The 18,981-nt window shown below is 33.7% G+C and overlaps 1 protein-coding gene across 1 annotated transcript in view; it reads left to right on the top strand.

The window, feature by feature from the left end:
• The window catches only part of LOC150098084 (uncharacterized), a 110,343-nt gene that overhangs the window by 23,767 nt on the left and 67,595 nt on the right, over nt 1-18,981 (top strand). The window contains exons 4-8 of the mRNA XM_090406678.1: nt 3,062-3,155; nt 6,950-7,056; nt 14,609-14,702; nt 15,697-15,862; nt 17,479-17,558. Of these exons, the coding sequence (XP_090262804.1) occupies nt 3,062-3,155; nt 6,950-7,056; nt 14,609-14,702; nt 15,697-15,862; nt 17,479-17,558 (541 nt within the window). The remainder of the gene's footprint in view (nt 1-3,061; nt 3,156-6,949; nt 7,057-14,608; nt 14,703-15,696; nt 15,863-17,478; nt 17,559-18,981) is intronic.

Raw genomic sequence — 18,981 nt, 5'->3', positions numbered from 1 at the left:
ATATAGCATAGTAAATATATTTTAATAAGTATCTAGCGAACTTGAAGAGCTTTTAAACTAAATTCACACTTCTATCCAACTTGCATGAAGAGCTAATATTACATTATTACTTGAAAATTAAAGAAAAACGGCTATTACCATTCTTAGAAATTAAATGTATGATGCTACTTAGAGAACAGGGAATAATTACTGAATATATACTAAATATGTAGTAGGAATTATTCTTCTTTTGCTTATATTGCTCATCTCTTATATCCCTTTATTGTTGCCAAAATGCTTGAAAAGGTCTATTGACGTAATTAAATAATTACATAAATAAACGCTTTCTAGCATTTTTTCCTGTAATTATTTGTCGATGTAAACTATAAATACATTATTTTCATTTTACATCGATTTTAAGGATCTTTAATTCTTGGGGGAAAAAGTATACGGAATTGATACAGTGTTTAGCACAATTTCATACATAAAAAATTGACCGGCATATTTTATTAAAAATCGACTAATTAATTAATTAATTCTAAAAACTAAATTAAATTATTTCAGTTTAAAAGCAAAAATAATAATAAAACTAACAAGTAAAATAATATTAAATTTCATACACTTACCTTTTAAAAATTTATTTTTCTGTTTAAATTTGTTTCACTATAAATTTACAATTCACACTTCACTCAGGGACTCATTAGACACAGAAGAGGAAAATGAACTGGTCTCTGTTCACAACAGTAATGAACATTTTTTTCCCAAATCAGAAAAAGATGAACCAAAAACAGGAACACATGTTTTATTGCTGCAATAGAACACGTTTTTTATGGCTACCTCGCCGTGTTCCGAAATAGGCCAACACATAATAAAATTTTAAGACAAACAAATCGTCCCACACATCTCAATCACTTGCACGATTATAATTTGTGGAATTTTTTACTCGATCCTTGGAGGGGTGCCCAGTTTGCCTTCCCCCTCTGCAGATACCCATGACCGTATGATTGCATTTTCATCGATGTATGAAAGATTTGAGAGTGCATAGATTATCAGCGCTCGTCTTAATTGGCCCAATGCAATTAATTGCAGGATAACTTTGAATACTTCTGCGTAGAGTGGGGAAACAATCTGTTTTCTTTAGGATTTATTAGAAAACGACAATGAATGAGAATGCTATATTCATCATCATCAAAGTCCTGACCTATATTCTCAAGGGGTGTACAGGATATGACAGTACTACATGAAAAATGTACATCATTACGAACTTCATCCAAATCAATCTGTTACCTGTCAAGACTTCAATATTATCAGATCTTATATTTCTGTCGTCTAAGGCCCTTTGTACAGTATCAATCCACCTATATCTTGGTCTTCCCCTGGGTCGTTTTCCTGCCAACCTGGCAGGAAAACGGCAGGAAAACGACACTTGTTTTGCTAATCTTTTCTCTTCCATTCTGTTTAAGTGACCACCACCACCTGAGATTAGCTCTGCTAACGCATTCCTGGATGCTGAAAATGTCAAGTTCTTTCCTAACATCCTCGTTTTTAATATGATATTGCCATTGATGCCATCTGTTCACGCCTCTAATCTTTCTCAGGACTCTCATATCTGCAGTCTCTATTCTTTGGTCAAGTGGTTTACTTCTAACCCAGCTCTCAGATCCATAAGTTAAAATTGATTTGAACACTGTCTTGTATACAGCTAATTTAGTTTTGACTAATTTCTTTCTTATGCCATAAAAGTTTATTCATTTGCCTTCCTATCCATACCAACTTTGTTGATTCTGTTGTCTATTTCCATATTTAATTTACCACCTTCACTAAAAATCGTGCTTAAGTAGCTGAAATGTTTCACTTGTTCTATAGGTTCTCCATTCAAAATGCAGTTAATATTTTCAATGCTACTGCTTATTTTCATTGTCTTTGTCTTGTTATTGGTGACCTTCATACCAGATCTATTACAACAGTTATTCAATTTAGTCAGGGAACAGAAGTATAGCATTGTCCGCATTAAGCAACACAACATCTGATCATTATCGGAATTATCCACACTTTTGGGAATCCTACATTCATTATTATTTTTTTTTTTAGTATCAAGGGTTCTTCTGTCTCATTAATCTCACATCCTGGTATTTTGTTGTAGATCAACAACGTCTTATAATACACAGAATATTTATTTTTATTCAGGAATAGATTTTTTTAATGTCTGTTGTTTCCAAAGACTAGAATAATAATGCCTCTATACTGTTAAAAAACTTTGCAACCTCAACAGATGCAATACTGCACAAGCAAGAGAAAAAACAATTAGCGTTTTTCTCCTAACATCCACTTTCAAATTTTCAGTTCCAGAAAACACGTGTAACAGCTGTTTGTAATACAACCATCGGATACAGAAAGCACGCAACTCATCACAAGTGACAACGTTCAACTGGACTAGTTGACACAATAACCAATCACAGCCGCTAGGTGCTGGGTGAGCTCTCAATGTGAGCTCACCCAGCCTCGCCTTCTGAGCGGTTTAAAATATATATATATATATATATATATATATATGAATGTTAACTGATCAGGAATTCATCAAAATTGATGAATTCCTGATCAGTTAACATTTTTGCAAATTATTTTTGCTAATGAATTTTTACTCGGTGAATTGATAGGTGACAGACTTTTATTTCCTGAGAGTTGACTTTCTGATGAATTGCTTTCCCGGTGGATTGTCTTTCATTTAATTGTTATTCGGTGAATTTTTTTTTTCCCAATGAACTGTTTTCACTGAATTTGCATGAAATGACTTTAATTGTTATTGAGTTCTGTCATTTTACTAGGTATGAAAGATATTTAAGGATAGCATTTTATCCTGCTATGTATCAGAAACTCCATTGCAATATGATGCATGACTATAATTTAAGACCGTGCGTGATCTCATCAGAGAGAAAATACTAAATGTGCAGAACCCTAGAATTCATACTCATGAAGCAGAACATACTGATTAGTTATATTTATTAGGACACATTATTTCACTGGTAGAATTATTTGTAGTTCGCAAATGTATTGCAGTGTGCTTTCATATTTCTCTTTGCAGTTCCTAAACGGATTGATCTACAAGGAGATTTAAGAATTCCCATCTGTGAAACGAAGCAAAAGTTGGTGCTTAAAAACGAACATATTGCTATACTGTAAGTATTTGAGTTTGTTTCTAATAATCAGATCACTTCACTACAAATTATACCGTACTTATATAGAATCTTTTCTTGAAGACAAACATTCTGAAATTCTAATATGTATTTTCACGTTGATGGATTCTTTCATAATGTTCTGTGAAGCGTGTATACTACTTTGAACTGAAATGAGCTTTTGTTTTTAAATTAGAATTCTCTATAAAGTATGTGTCCATATTTAACCAATTGCTGTAATCAGACTCAAATTAAATGATGTTAAGTACTATGTACGCAATAATTATAATAATTAATAAATTAACACAAACTTACACATAGAGATAACTGTAATGGCCATTAAAATGTCTAATATTTGCTCAGCACGTATATTAATAAATAAAATGGAATAAGACACGATCTACTGAAAAAATAATGAGTTTTTTCTGAGCTATACAGGATTATGTTTCGGTAAACAAAAACTTAAAATCTGTATTTTCATCAGAACGTTTTGGAATCAATCTATGCAAATGAGACGATGGAAATGGAGCATGTGTTTTATTTTAAACCAATTATTTCACACTAACGTTGTTTCAGTCACACATTACTCCATCATGATAGAGATGATGATTTTAGCTTTGCCTTCAGTTTGTTATACGAATGGTTAAACTCTTGTAATTCATACCATAAAACCTTTGCGATGAGGCACTTGATCTCTTTCAGGCGTGATCCCAATTTTAGTGATACATTAGAATATTCGAGGTTTATAATGTTAGGTTTGGTCACTTGTAGTAGTTATTAAAGTTCATTTCAGAAATAAAAAGCCACAATCCGCTGTTTGCAGAGGAGCATATTTATTGAAGGATACCTTACATGAAAATTACTGCCATCTTCTTTACAGTCGGGATATTCAGCCCATCCTTTCTTTCCTCTTATAAAAGGATACAAAAGTCAGCCATCGTGTTAGCTGTCGTCCATTTGCACTCATCGCGAAAACAATGATGAAGCTCGTCAGAAGAAATTTTATTCACTGTTTGGATGTCCATTAATTAATTCTTCTTCTTCTTCTTCTTCTTCCCTTCACGTATTAGGTCTAAGGGCCTCCTACGGGCTATCCTTAGCCCTTCTAAACCGTACTCGTCCCGAAGATAAGGTAGCTAGCCCTATACCTCCCGGTGTGTCCTATGTCTGTAGATGCGTGTGTTCACGGGGCCGGTTTGCCTGCTTGCGGGAGGAAAAACCCCAGATAAACTGGAGAGAAAAACCCTGGAGTCCACACCCAAGACCGGCTAACTTGGCTATGGCTGAGAAAGATCCTTAAGCTCCTCACGTCGACGACGGGAGTCGAATCCAGGATACTCCTTTCCCAGGCATATGGTTGCGAAGCGCAAAGCCACTCGGCTAATCGCGCGTACTTCACTAATTAATTAGCGATCATTAATATAAGTTCCTCCACTCTAACCCTACATCACATGCCTTAACCAACGTCATACACCATTAAACCGAAACTAAGGAAATATTTGGAGGAATTCGTGTGTCCGCTTTTGTTATTTCCAGGATATTTCATCTGGCCTCTCATACAAGCTTTTTTTATGAAGCTTTCCTTTAAGTATGGTCTGCCATAAAGCTTATTATATTAGCATTGTGGTCTGCCTTCCTCTCTTTGCAAGTAGATTGAAAGTTTCCTATTTAGTAATTCACTGAATATCATGGTGAATGGTTTTCGCTTTCTAGTTTTTTCTCAATCCCCTAATACACTTAGGCTGTGTATTTTCGCTCCCGCTCTGTGTCTTGTAGATTAATTATCTTTTCATTCTAACCTCAAATTCTATCCATAGATTTGTTGATGACACCACAAATTCCATTCTTCCTCTCTTTTCACAAACCATATAAATGCGGAACGCCTTGCATTCTTCAGCGAGTGTTGATAATATAGTGAATTGCAATGCTACCAAAGTACATCCTGTCTTATTCCTGTAAGACAAATATCATTCCTCCCCCCCCCCCTTACTTTTGATAACATTCAGATTTCCATTGAAGATCACATTTCTTGTTTCAAAATCGGATTTAAGTATAAGATTTCTTTTCTTTAGTTAACTCACTCGTTTGGCTTCTCCTGACACAAAGCCTCATATCTACATATATATCTTCCTGAGCTTCGAAAAATACTTTTGTAGATATGAGACGTTGGGTCAAGATACTACTTGATTAAGCGGTTCAAGAAACTACTTCACAAAAAATTGTGAAATATTTTGTAAAAAGTATTTCAAAGTTGGTCGAATCATCTGGAATACCTATAGATATCTCAAATTTATTAAGTAGAATAGAACATCCGTGATGAAATGATTGGTAGCAAATCTGTGAAAGAAGGGTCCTCTGCCATTTCTATATATTTTCATAGGTGCTGTTCTGCCGAATTGGCCACGATCATTCCTTAATATTCCTTTAAGTATGCAAAACAAGAAGCTGATAATCAAGATCCATATTAGCTCAACTTCAGACTTAGTGAACCTTTTTTGGAAGCACCATATCATTTTCTCTACAGGTTCTTTCTTTCTTTCTTTCTTCTTAATCACTTACATTCGGCACTCTTGTGCTATAGATTTTGTGGCTTCTCATATGTGGTGATGATATAAAAAAATAAGAAAAAAATCTCCTTCATTACTGAAATTTAAAGCGTATCCTTGTTCGACCGCATTAATCTTTTATGTCAGCCACATTCACAGAAGGTTAGAATCTCTATCACTTTAGAACTATGAATTTGCCATCGGTTAAATAAGTCAAAAATCTTGCCACGAAGAATCTTGCCATCTGCCATTAGTGGCATATTAGTTTTTATGCCTTTGTAATTTTTCTTTTCTACCCCCCCCCCCCTCCTTTTTTGCCTCTCAGCCAGTGTGACCTCATTTAGGAAGTTGACATTCTGTTAAAGAAAAAGTATGAAATATTAGGCTAAGCCTACAAAGAAATCCTAAATAGCATTATTATAAAAGTAAAATGAACTCAGCGAAAATATTTTAGCATCACATTTCTTTTCAAAACCAAATTACTATTATCTTTTAGATGAACACTTGAATCTCAAATCTTTCAATGCAAGCAAATTGTCAAAAATGGGAAAAAAAGTCTAAAACTTTAGTGTTGCCAGACTTCAAAATATTTCTTTTAAGTTGGTTAAATCTTCTAGAATTTTATGTACATTTACACATTAACAAAAGCAGTGAAATACTTTGCGATCATAGTAGTCTTAGTTCTTTTATCAATGTATTGATTAAATGACTCTGTTGCTGAAATGTTATTACATCTTTATGTGGAATACTACCATTCTTCCTCACCTGGACTATTGTACGCGGATATGGTCTCATGGTTTCTGGAGAGACGAAGAAGCTGTGGAGAAGGTGTGCAAGCAAGACTTACAAAAATGACATCGAGTTACATAAGTAGTCATGGAATATAGATTATGAGGACAGATTAAGAATTTGCAATCTGAACTGCAGACACTAACAGGAGAAAGAGTGAATGATAATAGAACCTTCGAACTTCTGAAAGAATTATATAGTTTACCGATAGATATAACATTCAATTTTATAGAAAGTGTAAAGGGGATGAGTGGAGATACTTTGAGGTTGAATGAATGCCGTCAATATGTGTTTCTCACAGAGTGACTCGTGATTTGAATGACTTACTATTCAAGTGGTGACTGTATGAATGAATTCAAGAAAAACGCGACAGCTGGTATGAATGTCATGTAGTCTACCTCAATCAATCCCTTACTACTACTACTACTAATAATAATAACAATAATATATGCTATTTTACAGGGCAGTGTTTGGTGTCATAGCTACTTTTCTTTTTGCTGGAACTCTCACAGATATTGTTGTTTCAGTGAGATATAGAAATATGGAAGAACCCCCACCGATAACAAAAGGTATGCAAATATACATTTCTTTGAAATCATTAATAGTTACAGTATGAGCGTTCGATCAAATTAACTTTACTTTAGGGTGTGTTTCGTTTATAATGCGCTCTTTCCGGTTAGTTCTGCAATCTTCATATAAACGAGTGAGTGTCACGAGACTTGGAAGTTAACATAAAGTCATCTCGGTTGATTCCTAAACTGTAGAAAAATATCTCTTGAATTTCAAAAAATGTTAGCAATTTTTAGTTAGGTTTTAGTTTAGTTTTAGTGGAAGGAAAGAGTGTAGTGTCAGAAATAGGTGTTAGATTCAAAAATAAACTTTCAATTTTTTTTTGTTTTTTTTTTCATTATAAAGGTTATGCTAAAAGAAGAAAGCAGATTATTTCATTTTTTTAATTTATTAAAATTTATAAAAATATTAAATATAAATGTTATATAAAAATATCATACTGGTGTGATTTCTATTTATAATAATTCATTCACAATACTTTTATAAAATTAGTTTTTTTTAAAGTATCACCTAATAAAAGACATAAGACTTGATGCCAAGTTGAAATGTAACGCTATAAACTCATTTATCTCTGGTCAATCCAACCTGGATTTATTTTAATATAAGAACAGAAAATCATCGATATAACTCTGGTGTCATTAAATAAAATTAAAATGTTCCTAATACTTCTGTGAATTTTAAGTTTACTATCATTGAAATATGTTTGTTTTTATTTTTAGCTCTATTCTTTAGGGTTCTGAAGTCATTTTCCATATATACTAATTTAAAAAAGATTGTCAATACAGAAAACGCATCGACACATTTGGCACCTCTCAATGCTATCCGATTTATTACCCTAACTTGGGTTATTGCTGGCCACTCTTATCTTTATACAGATTACAATATGTTCAGTAAGTTTTCCTTTTACTTAATCGTATCAATTGTATTAACTTTTAATGATCTATTTTTTATGTATTGCAATGTACAGATTGCAAATACTATCTTATCATAAGATATGAATAAACTGGCTGTTTAGTAAGACGATATACAGTAGAACATAAAGGTATTAAAATCGCAAAGTGTAGGTGTGTCAAAGGTGATTTCCTGTTTTCAAAAAAGTCTAATGTTGTATTCTTACTGAATTTTAACGAAGCAGACTGGAAAATTATTTAGTTATAATAGAAGTTAGCATCAATTTGCACTTCACGCTTCCACCGATCTTTCCTCCCATCCTACTATCTTAACGCTTCCAAGATGAATTTTAAGATGAATTGGTGTTGTCCAGCTGTTTGCAATAAATACATATTCAGGAAAATTATGGCGAATGCTTAATTTTTGCTCCCCATATATTTGTTTGCCATAAACGTCTAGGTGGTCATTCATGAAATATATCATTCATTGATGGTTTCGTAATTTATTTTTTGTTTAACAGAGAACCGAGTATCATTAACTATTGTGATTTTCACTCCTCCTCTGTCTCGGAACACACCGGCTATTTAGTTCTTAACCATAACGAGCCGCTTTAGTCTTAGTGGACTATCAATCGTACTTTACTTCACTTGTTAACTCTATCTAGTAACAATGCCAATCATTGATACTAGATAGAGTTTCAAAGTGAGTTAAAACATAAACTTTTAAGTCTACATAATAGAAGCGATTCGTATGATATGAGGCTAAGTCAGAAACTATCAAACTATTTTTAATGTGTTTGTTAAAGTTAGCCTAACAACAACGAATACGGTTTTTCTTCAACAGAGTCTATCTACTTTTGAATATACAGCATAGTCGAATTAAGCTTTTTGTTATGCTAGTGGAAAAAAATGGTTGCTGCATATGTATTGTTCCCTCCATCTCTGGAAAACTGAAGACAAAGAAAACTGAAGGCGAACTATTATTTTGTGCCACTCAAGAGTGGCACAAAATAATAGTTCGATGAATCATGCTGTTATTTTGATATATAAAGAATGTCACAAAATATTCCAGGCTATAACGTAAGGATCATTTTCGAAGTTTATTTTATCCCACAGCAAAGGAAATTGATCTTTATTCTGACTTGCTAGCTTCAGTTTGTGATTTAAATTAAAACCAGATAATATTTAAGAATTTGCCCTCGTGAATCTCACAAAAGGGTTACCAGTTTTGCGGCTGAAGTACATCACACGAATTTTTACTTGGTGGGAGCTTTATATGGTTCCATTTCAAATTTAACATAAGTTTATATTCACTTCGTGGCTCAGAAGGAGATCACAGAAGACCAGAGAACTCATCTTTGAGTTGTGTGAAACTCGTCTTTCCCAAACATTTTACAAATTTTTGACTGATCTACGGTTCGCCATTTCATCGGCTCGAATAAGTCAGCTGTTTCTTTTAATATTCACGTGTATAGATATCCTGATCGTTTTATGTCATTTACACCTGTTAGGACGTTTTTAACATGCGTATATGTGTACTCAAATACGCTTTGGATTTCAAGGAACTGCTATTCAGGGAATTCTTACTTTGTATTCAGCTGAGTTTAACGTGTTTAACGAATAATTCAGAAAGACAACTATCAGTCAAGGTCCGAAATGCCGTTTACATAAAAATGAGATCGAATGTTCACCTCTAACGCTCATTTCGACCAATTGGCGAAATATAAAATAAAACTTCATGACACTAACCTGCCAGCGTATAACCTGTAATTTAAGTACAACGAGAATCCTTTGCGCTTTTGCAAACATGGAATTTAAATATTTGATAGATTGTAACTAAGAATGAGCATAGACATTATGAGAAGCAGAATTTTAATCGTACATAAGTGGATATTTAGTAGTTGTAGTTATGCACGTATATAGATACCATCAACGATTACAATCTGTTCAATGGCTGGAGACCTAATTATTGAACATTCAGAGGAACTAAATATCACATCATTTGCGAAACTGCCAACTTTCACGTACTTCCTTATTTAGACACTCATCTAAAATGCCGCCTTAGGAAATTTCAAACCAAAGGGTTTAAACTTCCGCAACATGCAAAAAGATTATCATTTCAGTTTTACAAATACAATTCCTCTAAGTAAAATTCTCATATGTGTCAGTATGGCAACCTTTTGATGAGATAATTAGATTACGTCAGAGATGGGTTAAAAGAAGTCTAAGGAAATTACTTTTAAATAATGCTAGTTTTTTCCTTTAAATATATTGAGGAACGAATGTTTAGAGGCTATTCTTAATTTACTGCGTAGCCTAGATATCAAATGCAGACAAAAAAGTTGATTGATGAGCAATCCATTAGGTATTCTTAATGTCATCGTCCTACGTCTACCAGGAGATTTGGGACAAGTGGAATAGCTGTAACGTTGTGATAGACAAGTTACGTAGAGTAATTGCCGAAAGCAAATCGTATTTTTAGATACAATCCATGATTAGCATTCTGATTTCATAATGCTTCACAATGTTTGGGCATTTCAGTTTCAGAGTAGCTCTGAAATCGCCATCAGTATAGCGACCAAGTTCCTCGAATATCACATGCGATATATGATTATAAAAGGAAGGGATTTGCCTTTGCAAATAGATAATAAATCGGTTTGTTTTTTATCCGCATTAGGAAGGAAAAACCAAACTTAAGGATCGATAGAGCTCCAAGCAACAGTGAAATTAATTTTATTACCAAATAAAAGTTAACATTTCGTGGATAGAAGTTACATAAAAGTAGATTTAACGAATGGTCTTTTAAAAGCTTCAGCATCCAAGCAATTTTATTGCTTGGACGGCAACTTTTACGCTAATAAGAAGTACTAATTGAGCATTTAACACAAAACGTACCACGCTCGGTGTCAGCTATTTGATATTCTTTGTTGGTATTAACGATGACTTGTAAAAAAAAAGAAGAAAAGTCCATGAGCTACTTAGTCAAGTTATTTTCTTCTAATGATCAAGATATTTCTGAAAAAAGGGACAAGACTATTATAGCGCTAAAACTACGTACTGTTATTCATAACGATACGTTGGATATTGCATGCCCAACACACAAGACTACTCAAACGTTATAATACCATCAGTCTCACAAAGCGGTAGTTCGAGTAATTTTTGTTTTGAATAGTGTCTTTTGTTCTTCGAAACACTGGTTAATTTTCTTTTATAAGACTCAGCTTTATATCTCATCAGCGGAGTAACTCGAACGACTAATTATGTAGCATAACTTCCTGGGAAAGTAAGGAAATGTTTGATTATAAACACCAGGAAAAATTTAGTAAAATTTGAAACTAGGAAGTAATATGAGAAACTACACAGGAAAAAGAGCAAACCATTACTGATATCTGCATATATTCTTGGCGTAACAAAGTATTCCATATGCTTCCAAGGAAACAAAGTAGTAGTTTTTATGTAATCTAGTAAGTAGATCAACATTTTGTAACTTGGTCTCTTCCGGTGTGTCTCATTACGACATGTTTTGTTCATTCAGCAGCATTCATTTTATCATATAATGATGTGTGTGTGTGTGTGTGTGTGTGTGTTTAAATGCATCAGTATATCTCCTCGTAGAGCTTTAAGGGATGTTAGGTTTCATGCACTACTTCCTTCCTATTTTTACTTAAATGCACCCTGCATAAAATGTTCGTTAACTTGTAAAACGGATTTTGGAGGGGAAAAAAAAATGTGAATTCTCTTTATTCTATTATAGCTACTAAATTTTACTATAATTTTAATCCAAAAGAAGTAAGTTTCATTAAATTCTGACACAGAATTCTTTAATTAAACTCGTGTATTAAACTTATTAGATTGTTTTTTAACCAATTCTTCTATTATTTTTTCGGATGGGTTCTAGAAGTACATGGCCACTGTAGGATAATATTGATCGAAAACAACTAAAAACTACGCGTAAAATACGTATTAAATGATTTAAGAAATTATGCAAAGAATTCAAACGGAAATATTTAACGAAATAGAAACCTGTTTATAACTTTTAGTACAAAATTCGCTATTTTCTGCGCTATTTTAATTTTCCAAAATCCTTCTTTGCTTTCGATTCATTTATGCCTATATTGCTAATGCTAAACGATTAAAATTTTTAGACATTCGAAAGAATAAAAATTGAAATAATTCATAAATACATTCATACACAGCGAGAAACTCACTTATAATATGCATGAATGTATGAATGAATTATTTTTGGGAGCTTGGGGTTGGGAGTTTGGTATTATTTTCGTGCATTTTAATCTCCTCCACATAAACACGTTCTTTGCAATTTCTTTCGTTTTGTTACGTGACCACTAGCTACCAGTTTGTAGACTTATGATCTATGATGCATAAAGATCTAAGTGGATTAAGACATTTTTCATTTTTATTTTTAATAATTCTTTATTTTTATTTAATCCAAAACTCCTGGACCAGATAAAACTTTTCAACCCGTTTCCGGCATCTAGTAAATGGGTTTATAGTTTCACACTGAGTGTGACACAATAAACCTGCTAAGTTCGAACTAGAAGCCTGTTGGTTAGAATGCAAGTACTAAGCTGACCACTAATTCATTCTAACACACTAATGTGTTTTATTAGCGTATTAAATAATGTACGAAAGTTTCATGTTTAGTTGTCTCTTAATTGTGCTTTGCTGTTTACGTTTTATTATTCATTATTCCCCATCGTACATGAAACTCCATTTCTGTCAACATTATTTTCTTTCAAATGTTTGCTCAAATTGCCTTTACTTATTTTTAAATCCACTTCTTTGCTCTTAATAGCAGTAATTTTCGAACTAAAATTCTGAACCTGAAATACCTTCACAACCATCTACTTTTATATTTTAGGCAACTGATTCCACTAGAAGTTAACCTTCGTGTCCCATAATGTAGAGCACGCACTGTCTTTTATTCATGGTGAGGGTTCACCTTTCAGACGTATCTCGTCATTGAGCAGTTAGACCATGGAGAACTAGGATCGCAGAAGTCGCATTTCTCACATATAAGGAACAAAATTGTTTTAAACAATATTTTTAATACACTCTAGATTCAAGGGTAATTGAAACAAGTTTTTCCAGTAGGATATATATATATTTAACTCTATAAGTATGAATGTACTTCAAATGCAATATTCTACATACCGATGTGTACAATTTATTAGCGCGTTGGATCACCGCAAACATTGAAAATAGTATTGACAATCGAAAGCATCCAGACTACAGTGTTACAGAAATACTCTTGAACTACCCCACACGAGTACCTGATGAATTCCTACAGTTCTATCATTTTTTTTTTCTGTAAGAAGATCCCTGTCACCATAGACATATCATTGCATAGATCCCGCTTATGATGTGCTCTGTGACATGGAACATGCCTTATTCGTGTCCATCCCAAGAAGGATAAGCATTCAAGGAAAATGTGTCTTTGGTAGGCAGTAGTGTTCCTGGGGAGCGAGGTATGCAGTCCTTGCTCTACTTCTGCGATCTTTCTCTAGTATTCGTGTGCAGTTTTTTTTTTTTTTTTTTTTTTTTTTTTTGACGGGTGCGGTGTTTGTTTCTCTGCTGGTCTACTACTCCATTCGGAACAACAGTAATTTCACTAACAACACAATTTCTGTTGAACTTTAAGATTCTGTTGATCCTTCATTTATCCTTACTCATCGATTAGCTGTTTTCGAATAAATCTCATACGGTGACTTGATGTTTTCTGCTTGTTGTTGTTGTTGTTGTTGTGTTCCATCGAATCGTTTTCGACTCCCGGTGATTCTATGAACATACATTCTCCATTCAGATCTGTTCCTGGCCATATCTTTCAGAATTTCCAAGCGCATTCCAGTTGCTTCTTTAACTCCATCCACCCATCTAAATCTTGGTCTTCCTCCTCTCCTGCTTCCATCAACTTTAGCAAGCATCGTCATCTTCTCCAGACTGTCGTTTGATCGCATAGTATGTCCGAAGTATGACAATTTTTGCTTGATGATCATAGCTTCGAGGAAGCAATCTGGCTTTATTTTGTCTATCACTGATTTGTTGGTTTGCCTTGCAGTCCATGGTATTCTTAGCAAGCGTCTCCTGCTTACCACAACATTATATGAGATATTTTTACCGATCTGTTCATTTTCAGACTATCATCTCCTGTTAGGAGTCACTTCAGTTACGGTCATTGCCCGTTATTATATACAGGCGAGAGGACATCTGGCTCTCTGTCCCAAACCACAGCCTATTTAGAGTCAGTGCTTTTCATGTGTCATTACTTGCATGATACTCATGGATTCTGTTTAGTAACAGGTTTTTCTTCAATATTTTTAGCCTAAATGTCCTACAGCTATCTCAAATAACACGCATGTTATATTGACTACCACAGCCATTCATTCTAGAAATTAATTTTGGAATTCATTTCTGGAATGAAAATAGCAAAAATTTCTCTTATGCTCTGTTTTCAAGTGAAGTTTATTTAAATACTGTATAATTGACAGTTCCAAAACTACACCCAAAGTCCTTTTCATTAATATGGAAGCTATTCTGAACATTAAAAAACATTAAAAATGTTCTAAACATTAAATTGATTTAAAAATACTTTATAATACATAGAAATATATTCTTAATACTGGGTAAAATATATTTATTTTAGGCATGTCTACAAGATTATCTCAGATGCCAGCAGGGTTCTGGTTTCAAGTGATATCCAACGCCACTCCAGCTGTTGACAGCTTTGTGGTAATGAGGTAAGCGCTTCTACTAATTTGTAACCTTCATAATTCAAAGAACGTTTATTTCAAAATATTTACAGAGAAAGGCAGCATACAAGAGAATAGAATAACAAACTTTTACATGTTTAAATTTAATTAATGAAATATGAGCAGATACTTCAGCAGGCTACTATCTTGCGTTCAACAATTTTCATTAAGCATATGAAATAATGGAATAATTATTGAACAAGAGTAATGAAGTTTCATCTCAATTCCAGGTCTAATAAAGATCTACTAAAGCGTGTTATATAATTTATTGAATCGCAATTGATAAAAGATATAAGCTCATACATTTGAGTATAATACTGTTTTAAATGTTACGTTTCAGCGGAATACTCACTGCGTACAGTATATTGAAACAACAGTCTAAAAAGAAAGGCTTAAACGTCCTACTTTTTATATTCCACAGATTTTGGAGGTAAGCCTAATTTTCTAGATTCCTTTTGATTCTTTCTCAGATTGCCGATGTTCTTAAAGTTAGATAAATATTTTCAGTAAACGCATATTAGAATTGAATTTTATATTAATAAGTTGTGCAGATTTGAAACTCCGACCTTGAATGTAGAAATAATCAAATATATATAATACATTTAATTTTTTTAATATGACGAATGATAGCCTTATCACTTTAATTTATGATTACTTTGCCAAGTGAAGGACGGTTCACAAAAATTGTTACTTCATGCTTCCATGGTATATGACAGTAAAGATATCCGTCCATTGTACTATCCATTGGACTATGGTCCAATGCATCAAGAGGCTTAAGGAAATGCGATATACAAGAATCATGATATTAACTTTGAAAAACTAAATGAGCGATTTATTTTCCTAATAATGTTCCTAATAGTATTTTCCTAATTGCCATTTTTCTTGACGACAGAACTGAGTCTTAAATTACTGATACTCGTATCATAATTATATCATTCTGAAATACTAATAATTAATTATATTAATCCTTTTCCCTCCACAGGCTTACTCCAGCATACATGATGGTTATTGCCATGACAATACTTCTACCATTGCTTGGTTCCGGTCCTATTTGGCATGTGACTCTTGATCCAATCGTTGATAACTGCCGTAAAAATTGGTGGACAAACTTACTATATATTAATAATTATGTGAATTCTGCAGATGGGGTAAGTGAAGTGAAATAATTTATTATTATATTACTAAGTGCGTTTATTATGAGACTTAGCATCGAATATATTTGGTTGATTAGACCATTGAGACTGAACGTATAAGAAACGGGGGTTCTCTTTCCAGTTTTTCAATTTTAATATAAAATTTATATTCCTCAAAGAAAAAAAAATCACATAATCTTTGTATGTAAGTCCTTTGTACTAAGTGGGTAAGCCCTTATAAATGTTTTACGAATCCTAGATTCTCAAATATATCTTGAAGCACCAAAGTCTGAGAAAATAAAATAATTATAAGTTCTTGAGTCGTCTGAATTAGGTAGTAAGACTTCGCATAGTCTTTAAATGTTCATCACTTTGATGTTATGCAGTTATCTTATCAGCATTTTATACGATCATTTTATACGATTGTTTGTCTTTGGTTTTTATTCGAAAGTCTCCATTATGGTTCTAATCTTAAAAGTTTTGTTTTCGAGAGATTGGGAATTTGAGTGCAAAGCAAAAACGAATTCGGCAAACCTAACCACGTTCTCTGATCGGAAGGTCACTCGTAAAGCCACAAGATAGACTTTCATTTCTCCATAGACTAGGATCCATGTACCTTGACCTATTCCGATCGATGACCTGTAGTTATTGTTTTTAGCAATGTCCTATAGGCTCCAGTTCTCCTGTGAAACTTCATAGCATAACATGCATGCAACTATCATTGATATATATGGGATTTCTCGATCTCCCAACATAGAATTTACACAGCCATGCAGAGAGAGAGAGAGAGAGAGAGAGAGAGAGAGAGAGAGAGAGAGAGAGAGAGAGAGAGAGATGAGGTAATCGCTTGTTCAAGCGCTGGATTTTATCGATATGTAGTTTAGGTCTACTTGGTCGTATCATGGACTCCGTGCCATCTATAGACTCAGGAAGATCTAATTGTTGGGCAATATCATATGCCAATATTTTAGCAAGAAAGCTATCCGACTATTCTCTCTCTCTCTCTCTCTCTCTCGCTACTGTCCCCTAAAATAATACTATGTTCTTTCTGTGTTTTCATCATTCAATCGAACGTTAAGAACAAAAAAAAAAAAGAAATGACGTCCAAGAGAGCCATTGAGAATTGATTGACCCCTTTTATAGGTCACAAAATTGCACATTGCATCGAGTGTGTGTGTGTGTGTGTGTGTGTGTGTGTGTGTGTGTGTGTGTGTGTGTGTGTGTGTGTGTGTGTGTGTGTGTGTGTGTGTGTGTGTGTGTGTGTGTGTGTGTGTGTGTGTGTGTGTGAATTCTGGTAGATAGTTTTTATACTAGGATTTGCCAGTGAGTGTTTTATGATGAACAATAAGGCTAGAGAAAGACGACTGAGAGCTTCATAAAGCATTAAGGAGACAAAATCGATTAAAATGAAAGAAATTTTATCTTCTGCCAAACGAACAAACTAGCTAGAGAACATATGCAGTTAACATACAGATTACCGTAGATGCCAATTATCATAGCATAAATTGATGACAAGAAGCCAAATTATTTCATCTAAATGAGGCATCTTAATATGTAAAGAGGGATGGAATGGGCTACGCATTTCTTTGTCTGTTATGTATCATGTAACGAAGTTTATTTATTTATTTCAGTGCCTGGAGCACAGCTGGTATTTGTCGATGGATATGCAGCTTCATATAATGGCCCTCCTAGTCTTGCTGCCCCTAATCAGGTAAGCAATATGGAAATCAGCGTAAAGATATAAAAGTCTAATGAAATATACACACTGCTGGAAAGCAATTGCATTTTAGTATAGTCTTAAATTTCAAAACAAGCAGTAAAATAATAATAGTACAATAAAACACAACAACAATAATCCATGCAAAAGTTAATGCTTACCGATATCTGCCAAAGATACCTTTACATTGGCTTATCGATACTGAAATCGAAATGTTAGCTCAGACAATTTTCAACAAAGACCTCAAAACGTAAATTTATCGAAATTAATCTGACCAACGCGATAATACAGAGGTCGATAGTCAAACCATATCTAATTTATGTTTACACATTTTAGAAATGCTCTTATTAAAGATTGCCATATTTATTAGAACATTAAAAGCTTCCTATGCAGCAATTAATTAGCATATGATGATACAAAGGTGAAGTTCTTACAGACAGGCGCGACACCATCTTATGACACAAATATAAAGCTATTGGATGTAATGTATTTTTGTCTGTAAATTGCGTGTTTTCTTTCGGTTGAGGATAAAAAAACCCAGCTTCCGGGAAGAAAAATCCTTCCACCTCTGTGAGAACTTCATTTCAATTGAAAAGACCTGATGAAGGTTCTTCGCGTCCCAGACCGAATTCGAACCCAGGTCTTTCCAACCAAAGGGCATCATCGAAACTGATCTTTATCACGACTGTCATATACAGACAACCCATTAAGCAATTTTAGATTTCTGATTTTCAAACTTATTTATAGCTATTTCACTAATTATCTGGTAATCATAATAAGTATTATGACTAGACAATAAAAATTCAGTAAATTTATAAGTATTATTAGATTTTTTTGCCCTACTGTCTGTATACACCGGATTTTAACTTATTTGCAGATTTAATAAAATTTATACTTTGCTTTAAATTGAGAAGCATACACTAGAGTTAGACATTGTACGCAAAGTTTGAATGATTCCAGCAACATTTCATTTCATGTTTCCAGCAACATTTCATTTCATGTTTCCAGCAACATTTCAATATTAGCATGGATAAGAGGATGGCTGATTGACATATCAAAATGTGGTATATGGAGGATATGAACCTGCAAGGTTTAAGGTAACAAGTGGTGTACCACAAGGATCAGTGCTTGGTCCACTGTTATTCAATCTGTACATTAATGATATTGGGAAGGATTTGACAAGTGACATACAACTATTTACTGATGAGGTAAAGATAGGTAGTAATCAGGAATGCCGCTGATATGCAGTACTTGCAGAATTATGAATAAGCTGGAATTGTGGGCATGGGAAGATGGGTGTCAGTTCAATGTGAGTAAATGTAGTCAATCACTTCGGCATGATTAGATATCCAATGTCATATTATATTGGTGGGATTGGGCTAGAAAAAACTGATGAGGCTAGGGATCTTGGAGTGTT

Source organism: Typopeltis vanoorti, chromosome 16 (genome assembly GCF_054136105.1).
Source record: "Typopeltis vanoorti isolate ZY-2024b chromosome 16, IOZ_Tvanoo_1.0, whole genome shotgun sequence".
NCBI classification, from domain to species: domain Eukaryota; kingdom Metazoa; phylum Arthropoda; class Arachnida; order Uropygi; family Thelyphonidae; genus Typopeltis; species Typopeltis vanoorti.
The sequence above is the reverse complement of the archived record's forward strand: the minus strand, read 5'-3'. Positions and strand labels throughout refer to the sequence as shown.